Source organism: Eretmochelys imbricata, chromosome 2 (genome assembly GCF_965152235.1).
Source record: "Eretmochelys imbricata isolate rEreImb1 chromosome 2, rEreImb1.hap1, whole genome shotgun sequence".
NCBI lineage: Eukaryota > Metazoa > Chordata > Testudines > Cheloniidae > Eretmochelys > Eretmochelys imbricata.
Genome location: NC_135573.1, coordinates 52,098,549 through 52,117,650, shown reverse-complemented (window position 1 = coordinate 52,117,650; position 19,102 = coordinate 52,098,549). Strand labels below are relative to the sequence as shown.

Below are 19,102 nucleotides of genomic sequence, written 5' to 3'. Positions count from 1 at the left end.
GCAGCTAGGGGAGGTTTCTGGGGGTGGATCTGACACAGCCCCAGCCTCTCCTCCCAGCCAGGACTAGCAGTTGATCCTGGCTCAGGGTAGGAGCTACTGACTGGGGTGTCCCCAGCCCTGCAGTGATTTACCTCTCTGTGAGCTGCTCTGGCTGCCTGAAACGTTGTACCATGACTGCTCTTGCAGCTTCCCTTTGCTTCCCCATCAGAAAGTCATTTTTTCTGCAGGGAAGCGAAGGAATCTGCGGGGGAATGAATTCTGTTCACGTGCAGTGACACAGAATTCCCCCAAGAGTATCTTTTGGACATCAACACCTCTGCTAGATTCTTTAAAACATAAATACCTTTCTAATAAGCCTTCTAGGAGAATGATCAAATTGCTGATTTCCTCTGGTTTTATAATTAATCCTTTAGGAATATACAGAACGGACACATGCAGTGGCAAATGTAGAAGATTTTACAGATTCTCTAGCTACCCAGTTCATTCTTTTGTAATCAGATAGTTTTAAAAATATACTACAGACCCAATTCTCTAATTATTTAAAGATTGTAAATTGACTTACATGCAGTTACTCCCAATGTAGTATAACACTTGGGTTCTCAAACTTCATTGTACCACGATCCCCTTCTGACAACAAAAGTTACTACATGATCCCAGGAGGGGGGAACCAAAGCCTGAGCCTGCTGGAGTCCTGCAGCCCCAGGTGGGAGGACTAAAGCCAAAGCCCAAGAGCTTCAGTCCCAGGCAGAAGCCTGTAACCTGAGCCCTGCCACCCAGGGCTGATGCCCTTGGGCTTTGGCCCCCTGTAGTAGGGCTCAGGCTTTGGTTTTGGCCCTAGACGGTGGGGCCCCAGCAAGTCTAATGCCAGCCCTGGAAACCCCATTAAAAAGGGATCACAACCCACTTTGGGGTCCCAACCTATAGTTTGAGAACCGCTGGCGTAAGAGGAGAATCAGGACCTGTGGGAATTTATCTGTTTCTCTGTATCTCTGTCACATTTAATTTCAATCATAAGAGCATTACTGGTAAGTTTTAAAACTTTTCATTGATTAGGTACAGTCTTTGTTCATCTTCCACTTACCGGAATGCCCGTGAAGGTAACTGGAGGGGACTGCCAAGAGATGCTAAAGCTACGGCCATTTGGAGTGAACTTTGTTGACCCTGGAATGTTCACTGGAGGAGTAGCCTGTTTAAAAAGAAAATATTCCAACAAAAAGAAGTGCTCCTCTTCCAAAGCATTGCAACAAGATCTTTTGCTCTTTGAAACTGCAAATCAGCCAGGTTTTCAGCAGCTCAAAATAATTCCACAATGATGGCTGTGACAAGCATTCTACCCTTGTTCTCTGTGGGGATAAGCACGAATAGGGCAACAAAGAAAGAACAAGGTCTTTATATGTGATCATTATTTAACTGGGCAGAAAAAAGGCTATAGGTCTCCTGAGAAATGGCTTCTATAAGGAAACCTCTAAAAGCTCAAGTCTTATATCAAACACTACTAGGTATGAACTCAGAAATCCATGTATAATTTTTTTTCTTTTGAAACTTTTCATTAAGGCAAAGTTACAATAAAACGTTAATATACTTCATCAGGACCAGATTAATATTCAAAGAAACAGACAAAAGATTCTCGCTTGCTCCACTGAGTACACAAAAAAATGTGACCAAATTTCTAAATACTTTTTTGGCACTTTTCTCTTGTATGTAATTGGTGTAAAAACGTTTCCATTACAATACTCCGGGGGGAATTCATGTGCCCTGCAGAATTTTTTTTTTTCTCCACAGAAAATACATTCTGCCAGAGAGGTTCTGCAGTTACACCTTTCACCCACCGGGGGCTGCTGTTGTGCCAGAACAGATGCAACCAGTTCACTGCTCACCAGATGTAGCAGTCAGCAGCCGCTAGGGAGAGAGCAGAGGCTGCGTTCCTCACAGCGCCCTGCCTGGAGGGACAGACAGAGTGAGGACACACAGGGCTGCTTGGGGGTGGGGGGAGTACATAGACCAGAAGGGCTAGTGGGGGGTCAGACTGGAACAGGGCTGAGTGGGGGGGTGAAGGGCCACATGGGGACAGGGGTTGGCCGAGTGGGGATGCACGGACATGTGGGGGTAGGGGGAAGGAAGGACACATGGGGACAGGGGCAGATGTGCTTGGGAGAGGCTAGGGTCAGCCAGGGCCTGCAGAGGGAGGCTCCCTAACAATCCCTTCCCCCCAGAACCCCCTGCAAAAAAACCCCATGTTCCATACTCCCCCCAACCACTACCAGGCTCCTTTCTAGCAATTACTTCCTTCTCTCTCAGCTCCTCTATTACCCCTGACTCCCCGAAGCTTTTGCACTGCTTCTGAGGGGTTCGTCAAATACGTTTCTGTATTGTAGTTTAAATGAATTATTACTCAAAGTTCTGTATTAATATGCCTACTAAGGAATCGTCAGAAAAGATTTCCTGAATCTTTTATTGTTGTCTGTATTGTGACAGACATATTTGTTGACAGGTATTTTGAAATAAATTACTAACATATTTGAAACTGGCATGATTATACTGTGTTATTTTGACAAATAAAATATGCAGAATTTTAAAATATTGTGCACAGAATTTTTAATTTTTTTGGCGTAGAAGTCGCCAGGGAGTAATTACAAAGACAATCCATATTTTACTATATCACAGTTGCATAGCAGGAGAAGTCACACTTTACTGTGCAATACAAAGTCTTGCTGCTAACAAAAAAAAATAAGGAAATTACTTTGCCATTCTATTTACAACTGGAGAATTAAATAAGCATGTCTGGGTATCTCTAGGAAGCTGGATTTTCTCACAAAATGGATGTCTTTAACAATTTCCTCCCCAAACTATCTAATTCCTCAGGGCAACTACCATATATATAAAGTTCTAAAAACCAGCATCTGGTCAATTCTAACAAAAACTTTAACTAGAATGATAGTACTTTAAAGTAATGTTACTTTCTGGTTGAAACTACTAAGGAGAGAAATTTCAGATACCAAAATGGTTAATGATCAACAACATGAGGTAGTTACTCTGCAATTATAAGATAAACATACGGAAAAACAGCTTTCCCTGTTTAAAACAGTGGGCTGAAATCATTCTCAGCATATAAGGGCAGTTATTGAAAAAAATAAAGCTAAATCAAGATTTTGAAAAACACAATTGTCCCCTCAGCTCACTCCTTTTCCTTCCATCTAGGTTTTAGAATGTGCTCATCACATTTGTGATGAGCATCTTTCCGTTGAGCTGCCTCCTCCTCTATGGGCTGTTGGAACCTGGCTAAAAGATGTGCTCTGCTGAGGTACTTGGGGTTTCCTTCAACACATCTTCTTAACTCCTTTCTTACTGTATAAAGTCAGTATTTCACAATTTGTTCCTCTCTGCTTATCAGGGTGAATGAGTAGCTGCCTTTAGGACTGGCTTCCTATGCCTCTTGTCAATCAACCTTTATCATCACAAGGTTCTTGTTTTACATTTAGACCATTTAAAAGTGAGCTTTCCTTGCATTCTTTAGTTGTTTCAACCAGCCAATATCAATTTAAAATATCATGTTTGTTTGCAGCCACTCACCGTATCTGAGAGTCTCCCTCACTAGACTCACAGTCACGTTCAGCAGGAGAGATGACAAACTAGAATATTGCAGACTTCTGCACAAGATAGTTCTCAGGACACATAAGTACTGTCTAAAGCCAATCTCTGGGATCTCTCAAAGGGGAAAGGATCAGGACTGTCTGAACAACAATATCTAGGCAACTAAGGTCTGTATGTGACTAGCTGCTATGGATCTACGCGAATCAACACCGACACACAATCTTATCTAGTGATAGGAGGGCATCAGCCAATGAGGTCAGTAATGTCTCTGTGCTATATCCATAATGAAAGCCTGACTGAAAGTTATCAAGGAGATCTGGTAACTCTCAGTGATATCAGAATTGCTTTATCACAATCTCTGCAATAATTTTCCGAAAACAGGAATGTTTGAAACCCAAAGACAATTGGCAAGATTAGCAGCATCAAGTGGCTAACAAAAGTTTGTTTGAAGGGAAGATGGTGTATCCATTAGCACCATGCCGGAGCATTGGTTCAATGCTCACTCAGATAATGGTGTCATCACTGCTATTTCCCAAAATACTTGAATGAGAGACCTCCAAGGAAAACCCAAAGCACTGACAAACCTACCTCCAATTATCTTATACCTAGGACCCTACCAAATCCACGGCCATGAAAAACTCATCACAGACTGTGAAATCTGGACTCCCCCCGTGAAATCTGGTCTTTTGTGTGCTTTTACCCAATACTATACAGCTCTCACGGGGGAGACCAGCGTTTCTCAAATTGGGGGTCTTGACCCAAAAGGGAGTTGCAGGGCGGGTCACAGTATTGCCACCCTTACTTCTGTGCTGCCTTCAGATCTGGGCGGCTAGAGAGCAGCGGCTGTTAGCTGGGCACCCAGCTCTGAAGGCAGAGCAGCAGCGCAAAAGTACGGGGGGCAATACCGTACCACGCCGCCCTTACTTCTGCGCTGCTGCTGGCGGTGGCGCTGCCTTCAGAGCTGGGATCCCGGCCAGCAGCCGCCGCTCTCCAGCCGCCCAGCTCTGAAGGCACCGCCACCGCCAGCAGCAGTGCAGAAGTAAGGGTAGCAGTGCCGCAACCCCCCCCCAATAACCTTGCAACCTTCCCCCCCCCAACTCCTTTATGGGTCAGGACCCTTAAAATTACAATACTGTGAAACTTCAGATTTAAATAGCTGGAATCATGACAATTATTATTTTAAAAATCCTGTGACTGTGAAATTGACCAAAATGGACCATGACTTTTGTAGGGCTCTACTTGTAGTTAACGTACAGCTGGAGGTGGTCTCACTAAAGACTAGATATCAGATCCAAGTGAGTATATTATATTGCTTTGGTGCTTGCAGATGCATAACAAAGGTTTTTAGTTTGTGTAAAATACACACACAATATATGAAAAAAAGTATTAAATTTATTACATGTGGTAAGAATTCATTTCTCATGTCCATAAGCAGGCCATGGACCCCAATACTTCAAAGACCGTATTTTTCTTAGAAATTATATGGTGTCCAGGAGATCAAAGCATGTTAAAAGCAAGAGTTTTCAAAATAATTTCTAGCCCATTTTTACATGCTGTTTGAATTAAGTTGGAAAGTTCTCTAATAGAAGTTGGAATCTGCTTGGGTTTTTCTGCCATTTGTAAAGAATTACCAGTCAGAGCGGTAGATATTATAGCCTTCTTTTTATTTTTCCTGCTCAACCACTTGTATGCAAAGCTGCCCACCTCACAACAGACAAATCAGAAATGTTTTGGCAGCCACTAGGACGTGTGCAGAAAAATCCAATATGGGCCAGGCCGTATCAGTCTCTCCCAGTGTCTCTCTGATACAAAAAACATTAGCCAGTTGATGTAAAGGGGCTTTGGTTGTTAAACTCAAGCAGGTGTGTGATCACTGAATTCTATTAAATAGGTTAGTTCACTGTCACTAACTTTACCTGGTAAGCATGATCTGTGTGTACGAGGTAGAGATTGGTAGGAGCTGAGCGGCTCAAAGGTGTCATCAATTTAGTCTCAGTTTTGGCACATGAAGTTTCAGGACGGTTTGCATCTTGGGTGGGAAAAGGAGGAGGAGATCCTAGAGATGGAGAGACTGGAGAAAGGCTGCTTAAGCCATCCGCTACTGAGTCTGTGTTGAGCCTGATCTCTGTGTAGTAAAAATCTTCCTCTCCATCACTGTAGTCAGACTCTCCTACACGTCTAATTCAAGAAAAGACAAAACACATATTACTATACTAAGGCAAGATTGTTGCAATTCAAGGTTAATTTTTAAAGTCCCAGATACATAGCAAATAAATTAAATATATGAACATTTAAGCTTCAGCTGTGCTTACTTTTATAAAGAGTGATGTGTGTATCATATAAACATTTTACTCATTTGCAGGGAAGTGCTTGGCAGAAGTCTTGTGTAGTATTTAGAGCAGGGGACTAGAAGTCAGTCTTCTATGTGGCTTTCTTGACCCTGCCACTGACTCATTTTTTTGCCCGTGGACCCATCACTTAACTTCTGTGCCTCAGTTTACCCATCAGTAAATTGAGATACTTGCCTCGCGGTAAATAGTTAATGTCGGTAAAGTGCTTCGAGATCCTCACGTGAAGTATGGCTATGGAAAATACAGTGTATTTGTCGTACTAGTCGAAGTGATAGCAAAGGTGGGCAGTCACCAGTTTCATTAGTCGTATTTCCACTAGTAAAGAAAGCCACTTTCTCTAACTTGGAATGGGACTTTGACGCTAGAAGAAGAAGTGCCTTAGAAATCCCTAAAATGGATTGTGGAGGCATCAGTCATTAATCTGTAGTAAAGGCTCTGTTGAGATTTCAACTTAAAATGATTAAATCCCTTTGTTGCACATGAAATATACTGTGTCACTGCATCAAATTTACCTCATTTAGGCCTGGTCTACACTGTGGGGGGGGGGGGGGAATCGATCTAAGTTACGCAATTTCAGCTATGTGAATAACGAAGCTGAAGTTGACGTACTTAGACCTACTCACTGCAGTGTCTTCACTGTGGTGAGTCGACTGCTGCCTACCCCGCCGACTCTGCCTGCACCTCTTGCAGCGGTGGAGTACAGGAGTCGACGGGAGAGCGCTCGGGGGTTGATTTATTGCGTCTAGACTAGACGTGATAAATCGACCCCCGCTGGATCAATCGCTGCCCACCGATTCGGTGTGTAGTATAGACATACCCTTACTCTGAGCGTACAGACTGAGTTTTCAAAAACGTTGGAAGTGAGGAGTTTAGGACTTAGAAGTAGGTAAAGTGACTCCTTTTTGAAACCACTGTGTTGGTTACACTCATGCCACATTTCTGGGGTGAAGGGGATTGTTAGTTTGTTTTTTAAATGGCACCTTAAATTCTGATGTAATCACTTGACTCCAGAAGCTGGTCCAGGATGCCTATGCCTCCACCTGGCCCTGCTTGTGTGAGCACTGAAGAATCTGAAAATGGGTCAGTACCAAATCTCTTCAAAGAACGATTGTCCTCTTACCCAAGATGAATGGTCCGGATGTGTTTCTGAATCCCTGCAGCTGTGCTCAGTACCTTTCCACAGTTTTTCCATAGGCATTTGAACATTACCTTCATAGAGTTCTGACAAGTTATAAGAAAAGCAGGTTTTAAAAAAATATGCTATTATTCATATGTTCACATGAAAGGTAATACATCGTAACTATATGTTACTCCATCCTAAACCGGGCCATATTCTGCTGTCAGTTACACTGGTGTAATTCTGCTGAATACAATAGAGCTACTCTGGATTTACACTTGGTGTAACTACAGCAGAAATTGGGATCCCCCTGCAACACCTCCTGGATCATTTTGCAGGAAAACTTAGGGCCAGATTCTACCCCTAATTAAAGACCTTGCAGCCCATTGACTTCAGTCAATCTATATGGGATGAAAAAGCAGAATCTGGCTCTTGAACACGTGAAGGATAAGTTGCCTGATTTTCAAAGGAGCTTAATACCCACAGCTTCCAATGACTTCCCTAGGAACGGTGGGTGCTCAGCATCTAGGAAAATAAGGCCACAAATACAAATAATGTTAAGTATAACAAAGAGCCACCTCCCACTAACTTTATAGAATGATAAATCAAAACACTGGATAAAATTAAATTTAAATAGAGACACACCCACATCTCCACACACAGGGCAGTGTGTTAAAAAGGCAACAGTCAGCCAGAGACTGGATCTCATGAAACCTGCCAATTTTCAAGAATTTATTGCTTTCCCTGGCAATGGAATAGTCCATTTCTATAGAAACTGTTTTACTGTTATAGGCACCTTCTCTTCTCCAAATTAGTGAGTTCTGAATATTAAGATAGTCAAGCAATTGCCTGATCATTCTTTAGTGCTTTTAACTCCTCCCACTCAGAAATAAGTAAGTGATTTGGTGGGGAATGGGTTGAATTTATGGCAAAATGTAAACATTCAACTTTCTTGAGGGGTGGAAGCGGAGTAAATGACATTATCCAAGATGTGACTCCATGAAACAGAAGTAATTTGACACTAACTGATTAGGCATTCTGTTACTCCTAATTGGTGAAGTTATCAATCGCTGTATTTTCACATTTACACTTTGTGGACTGACAGCGCTAACAAACCAGTAATTAGATCATAAATATTTTTCTCCAAAGTGCAAAGTCACAATCAGACAATTACTAGTCAGGGTCAGAATGAAAACATAGGAGAAAGTGAATTTGCTATAGGTGAACCCCATGTAATATCATTCATTCCTTATACAAATTTGATGTTTGTTGTACAAGCCAAAAACTGAAAACACCAAAACAGACCATCAAGTATAAAATGTTTGTGGAGGGTATGTAAAATATGAATAATAAAACAGTAAGAATGGCAGTTGTAAAAACATCTGCCTAATCATTGCTGAACAATCAGAACAATGACAAACACAGCTTTAACTGGGTAATAAAAAAATCACAGCATTTCTTTTTCTCTCTCTGTCCTCCCACAACCCCCAGAGTTATCTCTGGATTTATTTTAATAACTAACTTTTAATTTATCATAGCAAATGTGTTCTCCATACTGTTTTTTTATTTAGCAACAGGGAACAGTATTTTATATCACCCTCGCAAAAGATGTCCCAACAAAAGCAAGCGTGATTGTGGGACACCAAATGAGCAACTCCTGTAGCAAAAAGATAAAATCTGATCGGGTTTAAAAACAATCATTAAAACTTCATCCTGCCAGCAGTGCGGCAATTATTGCTCTCGATCTGATCAAGAGAAGAAGTCACCAAGAAAGGATAAATACCTTGTTTTCCTCTTTCTCACACAAAGCTCTTTTTCATCTTGCTATGTAAAATCTATCCTGCTGTGTTAGGAGTGAAGAAAGCTTGGACTAATGCCATCTCTTTGTTTTCTTCTTCAAGAGAGGCACTTTGCTTGCTGGCATAGTGATGGGGGAAGGGGAGTTACATACCAAATTAAAGCATTTGGTTTAGTTTCATTTATTTAGTTGTGAGTGGCCACACGGATCCTTCCTTGGCGGAGTGAGGTTGATTTCAGTGAAGTTTCCCTAGGGATAAATTTGGCCTGATGACACTATACAGATTCAGTTTGTCTCCCCGCCCGCCCCTCATGTTTGTTCTGAGTGCTTCACCTTATTAGGGCATCCGATAAGCTACCAACATTTTCAGTGAACTAGAAATACAGGGCCAAATCCTGCCTTGTGATGGCAAAAAGGGAAAAGGGAGAGGCTGCCTGTTACAGCCTATCCCAAAGGAATTTGCCAAAGCAGGGCAGAAATCCCCTGCGTGGCCAGGGGTCTCTTCAGGGAGCATCTTGCTGCTTCTCTGGGCAGGAGCTATGTGTGTCCCTAACATCTGCTAGCAAACACTTGGTGCTGATGGCAGCATGTGTACTAGCCAGAGGGGTGGAGTTAAGGGGGACATGCTGCATGGGCTAGCACATACACGGGGCTATGGAGAGTATCTGTGTAGCCTCTGAAACTCCCTGCAAAGTTGCTTGTGTGATCTTTTGTGGGTTTCTTCCTCCCCCTCCCCAGCAGAACAGGATCCCGGATGTGTAGCACTGTGGAGCTGCACAGGAGGCGAACCTTTCTCTTCCTAGGGATGGGCTCATCAAAAAGGAGATTGCTGGTTTCGGCTTCATCAATACTATCATCAGGCTGAGAGGGCATTCGAAAGGGTTTGAAGCTGTCAGCAGACAGAGGCGGAGATGGGGTGGATGGATTGGACTGATCACTGGGTGCACTCCAGCTCCAGTATCCACTACTGCTGGTACTAGAAGGCACAAATCCTCCTTCTTTCCAAGATCCGTTCAAGGATTCTGTAAGAACAGCAACAACAGGAGTTAACAGATGTCATGAGTTAAAGCTAAGGAGATCCGTTTGCTTTTATCTGGTGCTCAGTTTACCTTAGGCAGAGAAAAGCCAGATAACTCAGTTTGCAAAGAGGACAGACCGATCTTACTAAAATTTGTTTCAGTAAAAAAACCACCTGTGATAAATGAAAGTGGGGAGGGGGGGTTAGCTCCCTTTTATGGACACCCAGCCAGCCAGTTAGCTATAAAGTCCCTCTTGGTGGCAGGACTGGATTTTTGTGTCCCTAAAAGGTTTGTGCATATGTTGTTTAATTGACTGGTGACAACAGCTAATTTCCCCTTTTTTTTTTTTTTTTTGCTCAGCTCTTCCCGGGAAGGGGGGGTGAAAGGGCTTGAGGGTACCCCCACAGGAAGGAATTCCCAAGTCTTCCTTCCTGGGTTCTAGAAAGGGGGGGAGGGGTTTGCACTTGGGTGGTGGCAGCATCTACCCATCCAAGGACAGAGAGAAGTTGTGACCTTGGGAGTTTAATACCAGCCTGGAGTGGCCAGTATTAATTTTTAAAATCCTTGCGGGCCCCCACCTTTTGCACTCTAAGTGCCAGAGTGGGGAATCAGCCTTGACACTACCTTTCTAGAAAAGAAAAAGCTGAAGCGGGGAGACAAAAAACTATTCTGGAATATAACTATATCTGGAGCAGTCAGATTGATGAGTGCTTGATTCAGGAAAGCATTGAAGCACATGCTTAATTTTGAGCATTCCTAGGACATACTGACTTCAGTGCGACTTAAGCATATGTTTCACTACAATCATGCATAGGAATGTTTTCCCTGAATAGGGCCCAAATTGATAGATAAAATAAATTAGATTAAAAAATCAAATCCCCTCCCTTTGACTGGCAGAAACCCTAAATGTGCTATACACATTCCCCAATCTTAAACTTCTGAGTATGCCTAAATCCTTGGTTTGTAATTTCAGACACCCCCCACCCCGAGAAGATTCTTACACAGACCCAAAACACTAACCCATATCTGTAAAAATGCTGTCATCAGCCTACTGTTAAAACACCAAACAATCAAAACTGCTCCAACATCAACCGCATGGTCTGCCAGTGTGTTTATGTATCAGATCTTTATTTATTTATTTAGAAATACCTGCCCTGGAGCAGGGGACCCCCTCCCAGGGACCCCCTCGCCCCCCACACTCATACAGTGCCAAGCACTCTGCTGGTGCTTAGCAAGTAAATAATAAAATTCAGTATTAAATGTGAGACTGGAATTTTTCCAAAGCTGACAGTACCTGCAGTTTCCTGTCCCTCACAAACTCTTCCTCACTTTTTCACACACAAGTCTCATTCTCAGTGGTAGTACAGGCACAAGAATCATTTCCTTCACTCGTTACCAAAAGCCTCATCCAAAACCCACTGAAGTCAATAGAAATCTTTCACTGACTTCCACGGATTTTGGATCAGGCTCTAAAGCATGAGAAATTATTAAAAATATCCATTGCTCACAACACAGGGCCCAATCCTGAAAACATTAAACTCATGTATAATTATACTCACTTATGTGCTTAAGTGTTTGCAGGATCGGGGTCAGAGTGCAAAATGTGGGTAAGTTAGTGAGTTCCACAATTCCTTTTGAAAATGTACAAATAATTAGCTCATCGCTGACAAAGCACAAAACAATACATTAGTACATAATGCAAAACTGTTTCAGTTTGTGATTACAGCACTTTGGAATTCTTGTGTGTTTCTCCTTTTTTCTGTTTTTTGAATGAGTTGCACTTCAGTCCCATGACCAAGCTAAGCAGCACACCTGGTATCAACTTGTGAACTTAGCACCATTTAAAAATGCTGTTTGTTCAGAAAAACAAAGGAGGAAACATGCTTTCAAATGTAATTTTCTGACACATTTATGGCAGTGCTTTGTGTTCTCTGGTTTTACAGCTTCCCTTTGCCTCAGTGAGATGGAGATTTAATCAAAAACATTTTTGAAATACAAATACAAAAGAAAACGACTAAATGAGGTTGACAAGAAGAAAACAAACACAAAGTGGACCTGATTTGCATTTACACTAACACATTTGGCAGCGTAAAGGAGGCTTAAAATAAGTATAATTGTAATTTACTTCCACTTTATGGCCCCTTTACATTGCCAAAGCAGTATAAAGGGGGGGCTACCTGTAAATGAGCATCAGACCCAATATTACTGATTTGTGGAAAAAAGGGGCCATATTCTGATCTAGTTTACACACAGATAAATCCAGAGCAACTCTACTGTAGAGCAGAATCCAACCTAAATATGAATGCTAAAACTAATGTTGTTAACCTGCTAAGCAAAATGTAACAAATTTCCTTACAGTGCTAGGTTTCAGAGTAGCAGCCGTGTTAGTCTGTATTCGCAAAAAGAAAAGGAGTACTTGTGGCACCTTAGAGACTAACAAATTTATTTGAGCATAAGCTTTCGTGAGCTACAGCTCACTTCTGATGAATCCAATGAAGTGAGCTGTAGCTCACAAAAACTTATGCTCAAATAAATTTGTTAGCCTCTAAGGTGCCACAAGTACTCCTTTTCTTCTTACAGTGCTAGTTGCTTCCTATTTTGGAAAAAAAAAGCCCATGTACAATCAATCACTACTAAATTACATTACTGATGTCAAAATAATGTTAATATATTCCAGCAATACTAAAACAGATTTAAATTATTAAATCCTTACTCTTTTCTAAGGACTCACTCAGGCAAAACTCTCATTCAAGCAGTGATAAATTTTGCCTGAGTAAGGACTTCAGAATTTGGCCCACCATTCTTGCAAATGTTTAATAATGTTTAAAACTTTTAATTTTATCTTTGCAGCATTTAGCAAATATTCAAACAGTATATGTAGAACTATCACAGAGCACTCAAAACTGCATCAGAATGAATATCAAACTCAGTTATCCATGACCTTGTACATATTAACAACAATTTAGTAGAACTTATCAACTGGGAGAGCTGATCAATCAAAAGCTATTAGATAGTGTGAAAGTAGAATGAATTATATTGAAATTATAATTCATAAAGAAATGCTACTTGAAGGGTTTGTTGAAATATAGTTGTCAGGAAGAGAAACATTAAGGAGTGTGAGACAATGGGTCCTCAAACTAATTAACTTAAGAGCTCCTACTGAGCTAGGAGATTGGTAAACGTTAGTATGCAAATAAGATATGTATGTATATTTGTCAGTTTCTGCTTTCTTTTGTCTCTTATGTTAAATTGGCTTTGGCAAAACTGTATAAATAAGTTATCTTGAGCCTCAGAGAGGGGCTCACATCTGGGTGCATTAGCAAAACGCTTTGCTAATAAACAGAGTGGTCTAACAAATTATGTGAGTCCTGAATCTGACTTTTGACAAGAGCATGCACTGATGCTCTCTTGTTGTTATTTGTGCTTTTAAATTGTTAGAAGATGTTCAGATGCTAGGGTGGGAGGGGGCTATCTAAGTACCTTAGATACACAGATTCCCAGGCAGTGGGCATGTTATACGGAGTGAAGGAAATTAACATTTTTAAGAAAGATGAAGAATTAGCTATTCTTATGAAACCTCAAAAGCAAGGGTTTCTCAAACATTTTCTAAGCGTGGACTTCATCTTAATAGAAAGAGTGCTTCTATTCCCAGCTCACTCCCGCCTCATCCACGGAATCATGACCCGTTAATATCCCTGCTGCGACTACTGCAATTGTTTACAGTAGGAGAGTGTTTAGTATATAGTCAGCAGCTGGAAGTTAGGAGGAAGAGCCAGCACACAGGACAGGCTAGGTCTCCATGGACCTCCAACAAGTGCATCACAGTGTCAGGATCTCTGCCACATAATATTATAAATTTTTAAACCCTTACAAGCCCTCTCAAACTATCAATGACATTTTCTTATCAATTTCATTATCAGATGTTGAAAACACTAATTTCTTATCAGATTTATGAATTGTTTCATACTTGTGTTCATGTAATCAACTGTCTTATTGGAAGGGCTCTACCAAATTCACAGCCATGAAAAACCTGTCACGGACCGTGAAATCTGGTCTCCCCATGTGAAATCTGGTGTTTTGTGTGCTTTTACCCTATACCATACAGATTTCACGGTGGTGACCAGCATTTCTCAAATTGGCGGTCCTGACCCAAAAGGGATTTTCAGGGGGTTGCAAGGGTATTTTAGGAGAGTCATGGTATTGCCACCCTTACTTCTGTGCTGCCTTCAGAGCTGGGTGGCTGGAGAGGGGCAGCAGCTGGCTGGGTACCCAGCTCTGCAGGCAGCAGCGCAGAAGTAAGGGTGGCAATACCATACCAGGCCATCCTTACTTCTGTGTTGCTGCTGGCGGCGGCTCTGCCTTCAGAACTGGGCTCCTGGCCAGCAGCTGCCGCTCTCTGGCCTCCCAGCTCTCAAGGCAGCACTGCTACCAGCAACAGCGTAGAAATAAGGGTAGCAGTACTGCAACCCTCCCTACAATAACTTTGTGCCCCCCCCAATCTCCTTTTTGGGTCAGGACTGTACAATTACAACACCATGAAATTTCAGATTTAAATGTCTGAAACCATGAAATTTATGATTTTTAAACTCCTCTGACCATAAAATTGACGCAAATCGACTATGAATTTGGTAGGGCCCTACTTATGAGATTCATGAGCTTGGCTGCATGTTGTCTGAGAGAAATGATCCTGGAAACAAATGCACAGGATGGGAATGAAGTCCCCGATTCTGCAACTAGAACTGCATGGGGGGGACCTGTACTTATGCAGAATCCTCCTGCATGGCTTTTCAGCCTTGAAGTTGCAATCAGATCTCCTGGAGGTGATGGGGGAGGGGGGTGTCACAATTACCCTGCCTTCTCATATTGCTAAATGGGAATAGGTCCTGGCTATATCCTGACTAGGGAGGATGTGGGTGGGTGGGGATAGTATGGAAAAGGCTGAAAATCACTGCCATATTGACTTCATATGTATGTATAAAATAATCTGATACTCTGGAGAACTAACGTTTCAGGGCGGTCAGAAGATCCACCACTGTAATGATCCTCCTCTGGTCTTTCCTCCCATGCAAGGGGTGAGCTAGGGCTACAGATGACAGAGCAGCTCCACTGCCACTCAGAAGCCATATTCTCATTTATGGGCTTTTCTCCAACAGCACCTAGAGACCTCTAATAGGTCAAGGCCCAACTGTCCTAGGCACAGTATAAACATAGAGTAAATCACAGTCCCCTCCAGAGGTGGATTCTGCTCCTCCTTACTTACCTGAATGCTCTCACTAGTCCTCAAGCTTGCCTCTAGCTCCACTAGTGGATAATTACAATGGGTACAACAGGACAATTGGGCAGCTATTTTTCTTTTCCAGTTGAATTACTACTACTGGGGCAGGTAAGGATACGTTATCCCTACCATATTTATTCAGGTGTGCTATGTGCCTGCCACAAAACGGAAAAGTAACTTTCAGATTCTCAGTATAATGTATTACTACCACTTCTTACAATCCCCCAGAGTATTATGTTGTATGTTTACCATTGGGCCGTACAGGAGGGCTGTGAACCAAAGGGCTGGTGGATAAACTGGTTAGTACCATAGCTGCTGTCACTTTATCCATGTCCAGTTCTTCCGAAGATTTTCTGAAACACATTGAAAGGAAGGCAGAAAACATCTCAGTAAATGACTCTTTCAGCAGTTTCATGATAGGCCTATGTTATACCAATAAAATAAAAACCAGCAGGATCTTATTGAAGGGGAAAAGGCAAAATGCCACATTTATCTTTCTGAATACAGAAAGAATCATAATAAGCAGTTAGTTATAGCTATAACATTCCATTCAATTTCATATTTATTCACACATTCATTCATACACACACACACACACAGGTTCTGCAAGGCTGTTATCATAGTTACCAGCCTTAGAGTTGCTCGTGCCAAGCCACTGGCCAGGTGGCCTGGACACGAGGAGGGAGCAGGGCCTTATCAGATGCTCATCTGATGCTCCTGGAAGTTGGTTTGCAGACTCAGACCCCAAAGTTCTCAGTTTCTAGAGACCATCTTTATAGGAATGTATTCCTATGCCAGTCTATGGCAATTGCTTCATCATGCTGTTGCTGAATCAATCAGCAGATTGCACATTCCTGACGGCTCCATGCTGCCAGATGTTATCTTGTTCTTTGGTTCTCGCATCCTTGAGGCTGCTGGGTGGATTCCAGTCTGCCCTCGATGGGTCATCTGGTTGTCTCCACTCTGTGCATTCTTTGGCCGATCAATACTGAACTCCTAGGCTGGCACCTCCCTGATCATTGATTTATTATCCACACCAAGCATCCATCCACATACATCCTCTATCTCTATTTTAATCACAATTGTTAACAAAGCGAGATAAATACAACAAAAGGGCGGGGAGTCTCAGTGTGCTGTTTCTGTTGTTACAAAGTATCACTTTGAGTCTCTCTCTCTGTGAGTAGTAGTTGTTACAAAGTATTGCTTTGAGAACAGACTCTGTCTTAGGATGTACTAACACAATTAGCAGCTTGCAAGTTTCACACACAGAGGGAGAGAAATAGTAAAAACAAGAGACCAAAAACCAAAAGACCTCATAATTAGTAATACCCTGGAATTTAAACTATGGGGAATCAAACTCATTTGTGATTTTAATACAGAACTTCTTTAATATGATCCAACACCTAGTCCTAGGGTTGCCAACTTTCCAATCGCACAAAACTGAACACCCCAGTCACGCCCCTTCCTCAATGCCCTCCCCGCCCCTTCCCCGAGGCCTTGCCCGCCCCCCACCCCCCGCTTACTACATTCCCCCTCTCTCAATGGCTTGCTCTTCCCCACCCTCACTCACTTTCACGGAGCTGGGGCAGGGGGTTGGGATGCAGGAGGGGGTGAGGGCTCCGGTTGGGGATGTAGGCTCTGGGGTAGGGCTGGGGATGAGAGGTTTGGGGTGCAAGAAGGGGCTCCATGTTTTGGGGGGCTCAGGGCTGGGGCAAGGGCATGGGCTTGCCTCGGGTGGCTCCCAGTCAGTGGCGCAGCAGGGCTAAAGCAGGCTCCCTGCCTGTCCTGACTCCGCACTGCCTCCTGGAAGTAGCCAGCAGGTCTGGCTCCTAGGCGGGGAGGGCCAGGAGGCTCTGTGTGCTGCTCTCACCTGCAGGCACTGCCCCCCTCCCCCAGCTCCCACTGGCAGCAGTTCCCGACCAATGGGAGTGCGGAGCTGGTGCCCCCCCTCCCCCCCACCTAGGAGCCAACCTGCTGGCTGCTCCCAGGGCACAGTGCAGTGCCATGACAGGTAGGAGCTGGCCTGCGTTAAACCCGCAGCACTATCAACCGGACTTTTAACGGCCGGGTCGGTGGTGCTGACTGGAGCCACCAGGGTCCCTTTTCAACTGGGCATTCCAGTCAAAAACTGGATGCCTGGCAACCCTACCTAGTCCACAGGACACTAGAAGATGGCAACAAAACTACTCAAGCAGAGAATCAGAAAAGAACCAGATCTGAAAGTTTGTGTCAATCACCTACTGTATACTAAAGTTGACTACCTTTAGCAAATCAGCCCAAATCAAAGGGAAAAATACTGAAATGAAAATGGGTTTGCATGAAAGATGTTGTGAACCTCTCTCTCTCTGTTACCCCAGTGATTTCAACTACTCATGTGCCTAAGTGCTTTTCTGGATTGAGGCCTAAAGAAACAAAAGTAGGGCAGGTAAAATAAGCAGCACTCTCAGCTGAGTAACAGGATACCTGGAAGCACTCTTTAATTTCAAAGCTAAAATTGAGTGGGACAGTTTTTATTTTATTTTAGTTACTTGTGCTTAATTCTATTAAGTCAACACACACACACACACACACACACACACAATTTTCACTTTATCATCACTTGGCCATTAGCTTAAAAGACTGGTTAGGTTACAGAACAGACCCACCAACCAACCAAGTAACCACCTGCTTTAAGATAAAAAAAAACTTTGAAAATGTGGGGCTAGATTCAGCCCTAGAATGATCTGTAGCACAAGGGTCCACAGGGGATGGTAAGTCTACCAGGGCAGGGGGTTGTGACAGCTAGCTAAGGGGCCTACTGTGTGCTTGCATCTTCCCAAAAGTGGGAAAAGCCTGCTGTAGCAGGGAGAGTGAGGATAACTGATTCTCAGCAGAATCCCAGGCAACTTCATTCAGAGAATGAATCTATTCAGGGGACACCATCATAGGGCCTAATCACATCAGCCACACTATCAGAGGCTCATTCACCTGCACATCTACCAATGTCATATATGCCATCATGTGCCAGCAATGCCCCTCTGCCATGTACATTGGCCAAACTGGACAGTCTCTACGTAAAAGAATAAATGGACACAAATCAGACGTCAAGAATTATAACATTCAAAAACCAGTCGAAGAACACTTCAGTCTCTTTGGGCACTCGATTACAGACCTAAAAGTTTCAATTCTTCAACAAAAAAAAACTTCAAAAACAGACTCCGAGAGACTGCTGAATTGGAATTAATTTGCAAACTGGATTCAATTAATTAATTTGAATAAAGACGGAGTGGATGGGTCATTACACAAAGTAAAACTATTTTGCCATGTTTATTCCACCCCCCCTCCCCACACTGTTCCTTGTCAACTGCTGGAAATGGCCCACCTTGATCATCACTACAAAAGGTTCCCCCCCATCCCCCGCTCTCCTGCTAGTAATAGCTCACCTTATCTGATCACTCTCGTCACAGTTTGTATGGTAACACCCATTGTTTCATGTTCTCTGTGTATATAAATCTCCCCAATGTATTTTCCACGGTAGGCATCCGATGAAGTGGGCTGTAGCTCACGAAAGCTTATGCTCAAATAAATTTGTTAAGTCTCTAAGGTGCCACAAGTCCTCCTTTTCTTCATTCAGAGAGTTTCCTATATAGCCTGAATTTCAACTTAAAGCTACCCAGATGCCTGGCAGAACCTCTCAGTAAGCAGCAGTGCAAAACCTGCCTGGGCACAGTGTCCCCTGCTTGTTAAGACAGGCACGGTTTGCCTCCAGTAGCAGGGATGAATCAGGCCTCTAGAATAGGTATATATTCAGGGCTGAGTTCTTGTTCCATTTTTGTGGCTGTAAAAGTAGCTATCTTTATATTACAGGATACTTCAAATAGCACTTCCATTTACATTCTGCCAAACTACTCCAAGAGACAGACAATCAGGAAAATTTAAATGGATTGGAAACAAATTTCTGAAAACAGAGTG

The 19,102-nt window shown here is 42.8% G+C and overlaps 1 protein-coding gene across 1 annotated transcript in view; it reads right to left on the bottom strand.

Moving 5' to 3' along the window:
* The window catches only part of ZNF704 (zinc finger protein 704), a 140,597-nt gene that overhangs the window by 15,186 nt on the left and 106,309 nt on the right, over positions 1–19,102 (bottom strand). Inside the window, exons 3-7 of the mRNA XM_077808949.1 lie at positions 15,401–15,504; positions 9,647–9,879; positions 7,063–7,163; positions 5,508–5,769; positions 1,082–1,186 (exon numbers count right to left, since the gene is read on the bottom strand). Coding sequence (XP_077665075.1) covers positions 1,082–1,186; positions 5,508–5,769; positions 7,063–7,163; positions 9,647–9,879; positions 15,401–15,504 — 805 coding nt within the window. The remainder of the gene's footprint in view (positions 1–1,081; positions 1,187–5,507; positions 5,770–7,062; positions 7,164–9,646; positions 9,880–15,400; positions 15,505–19,102) is intronic.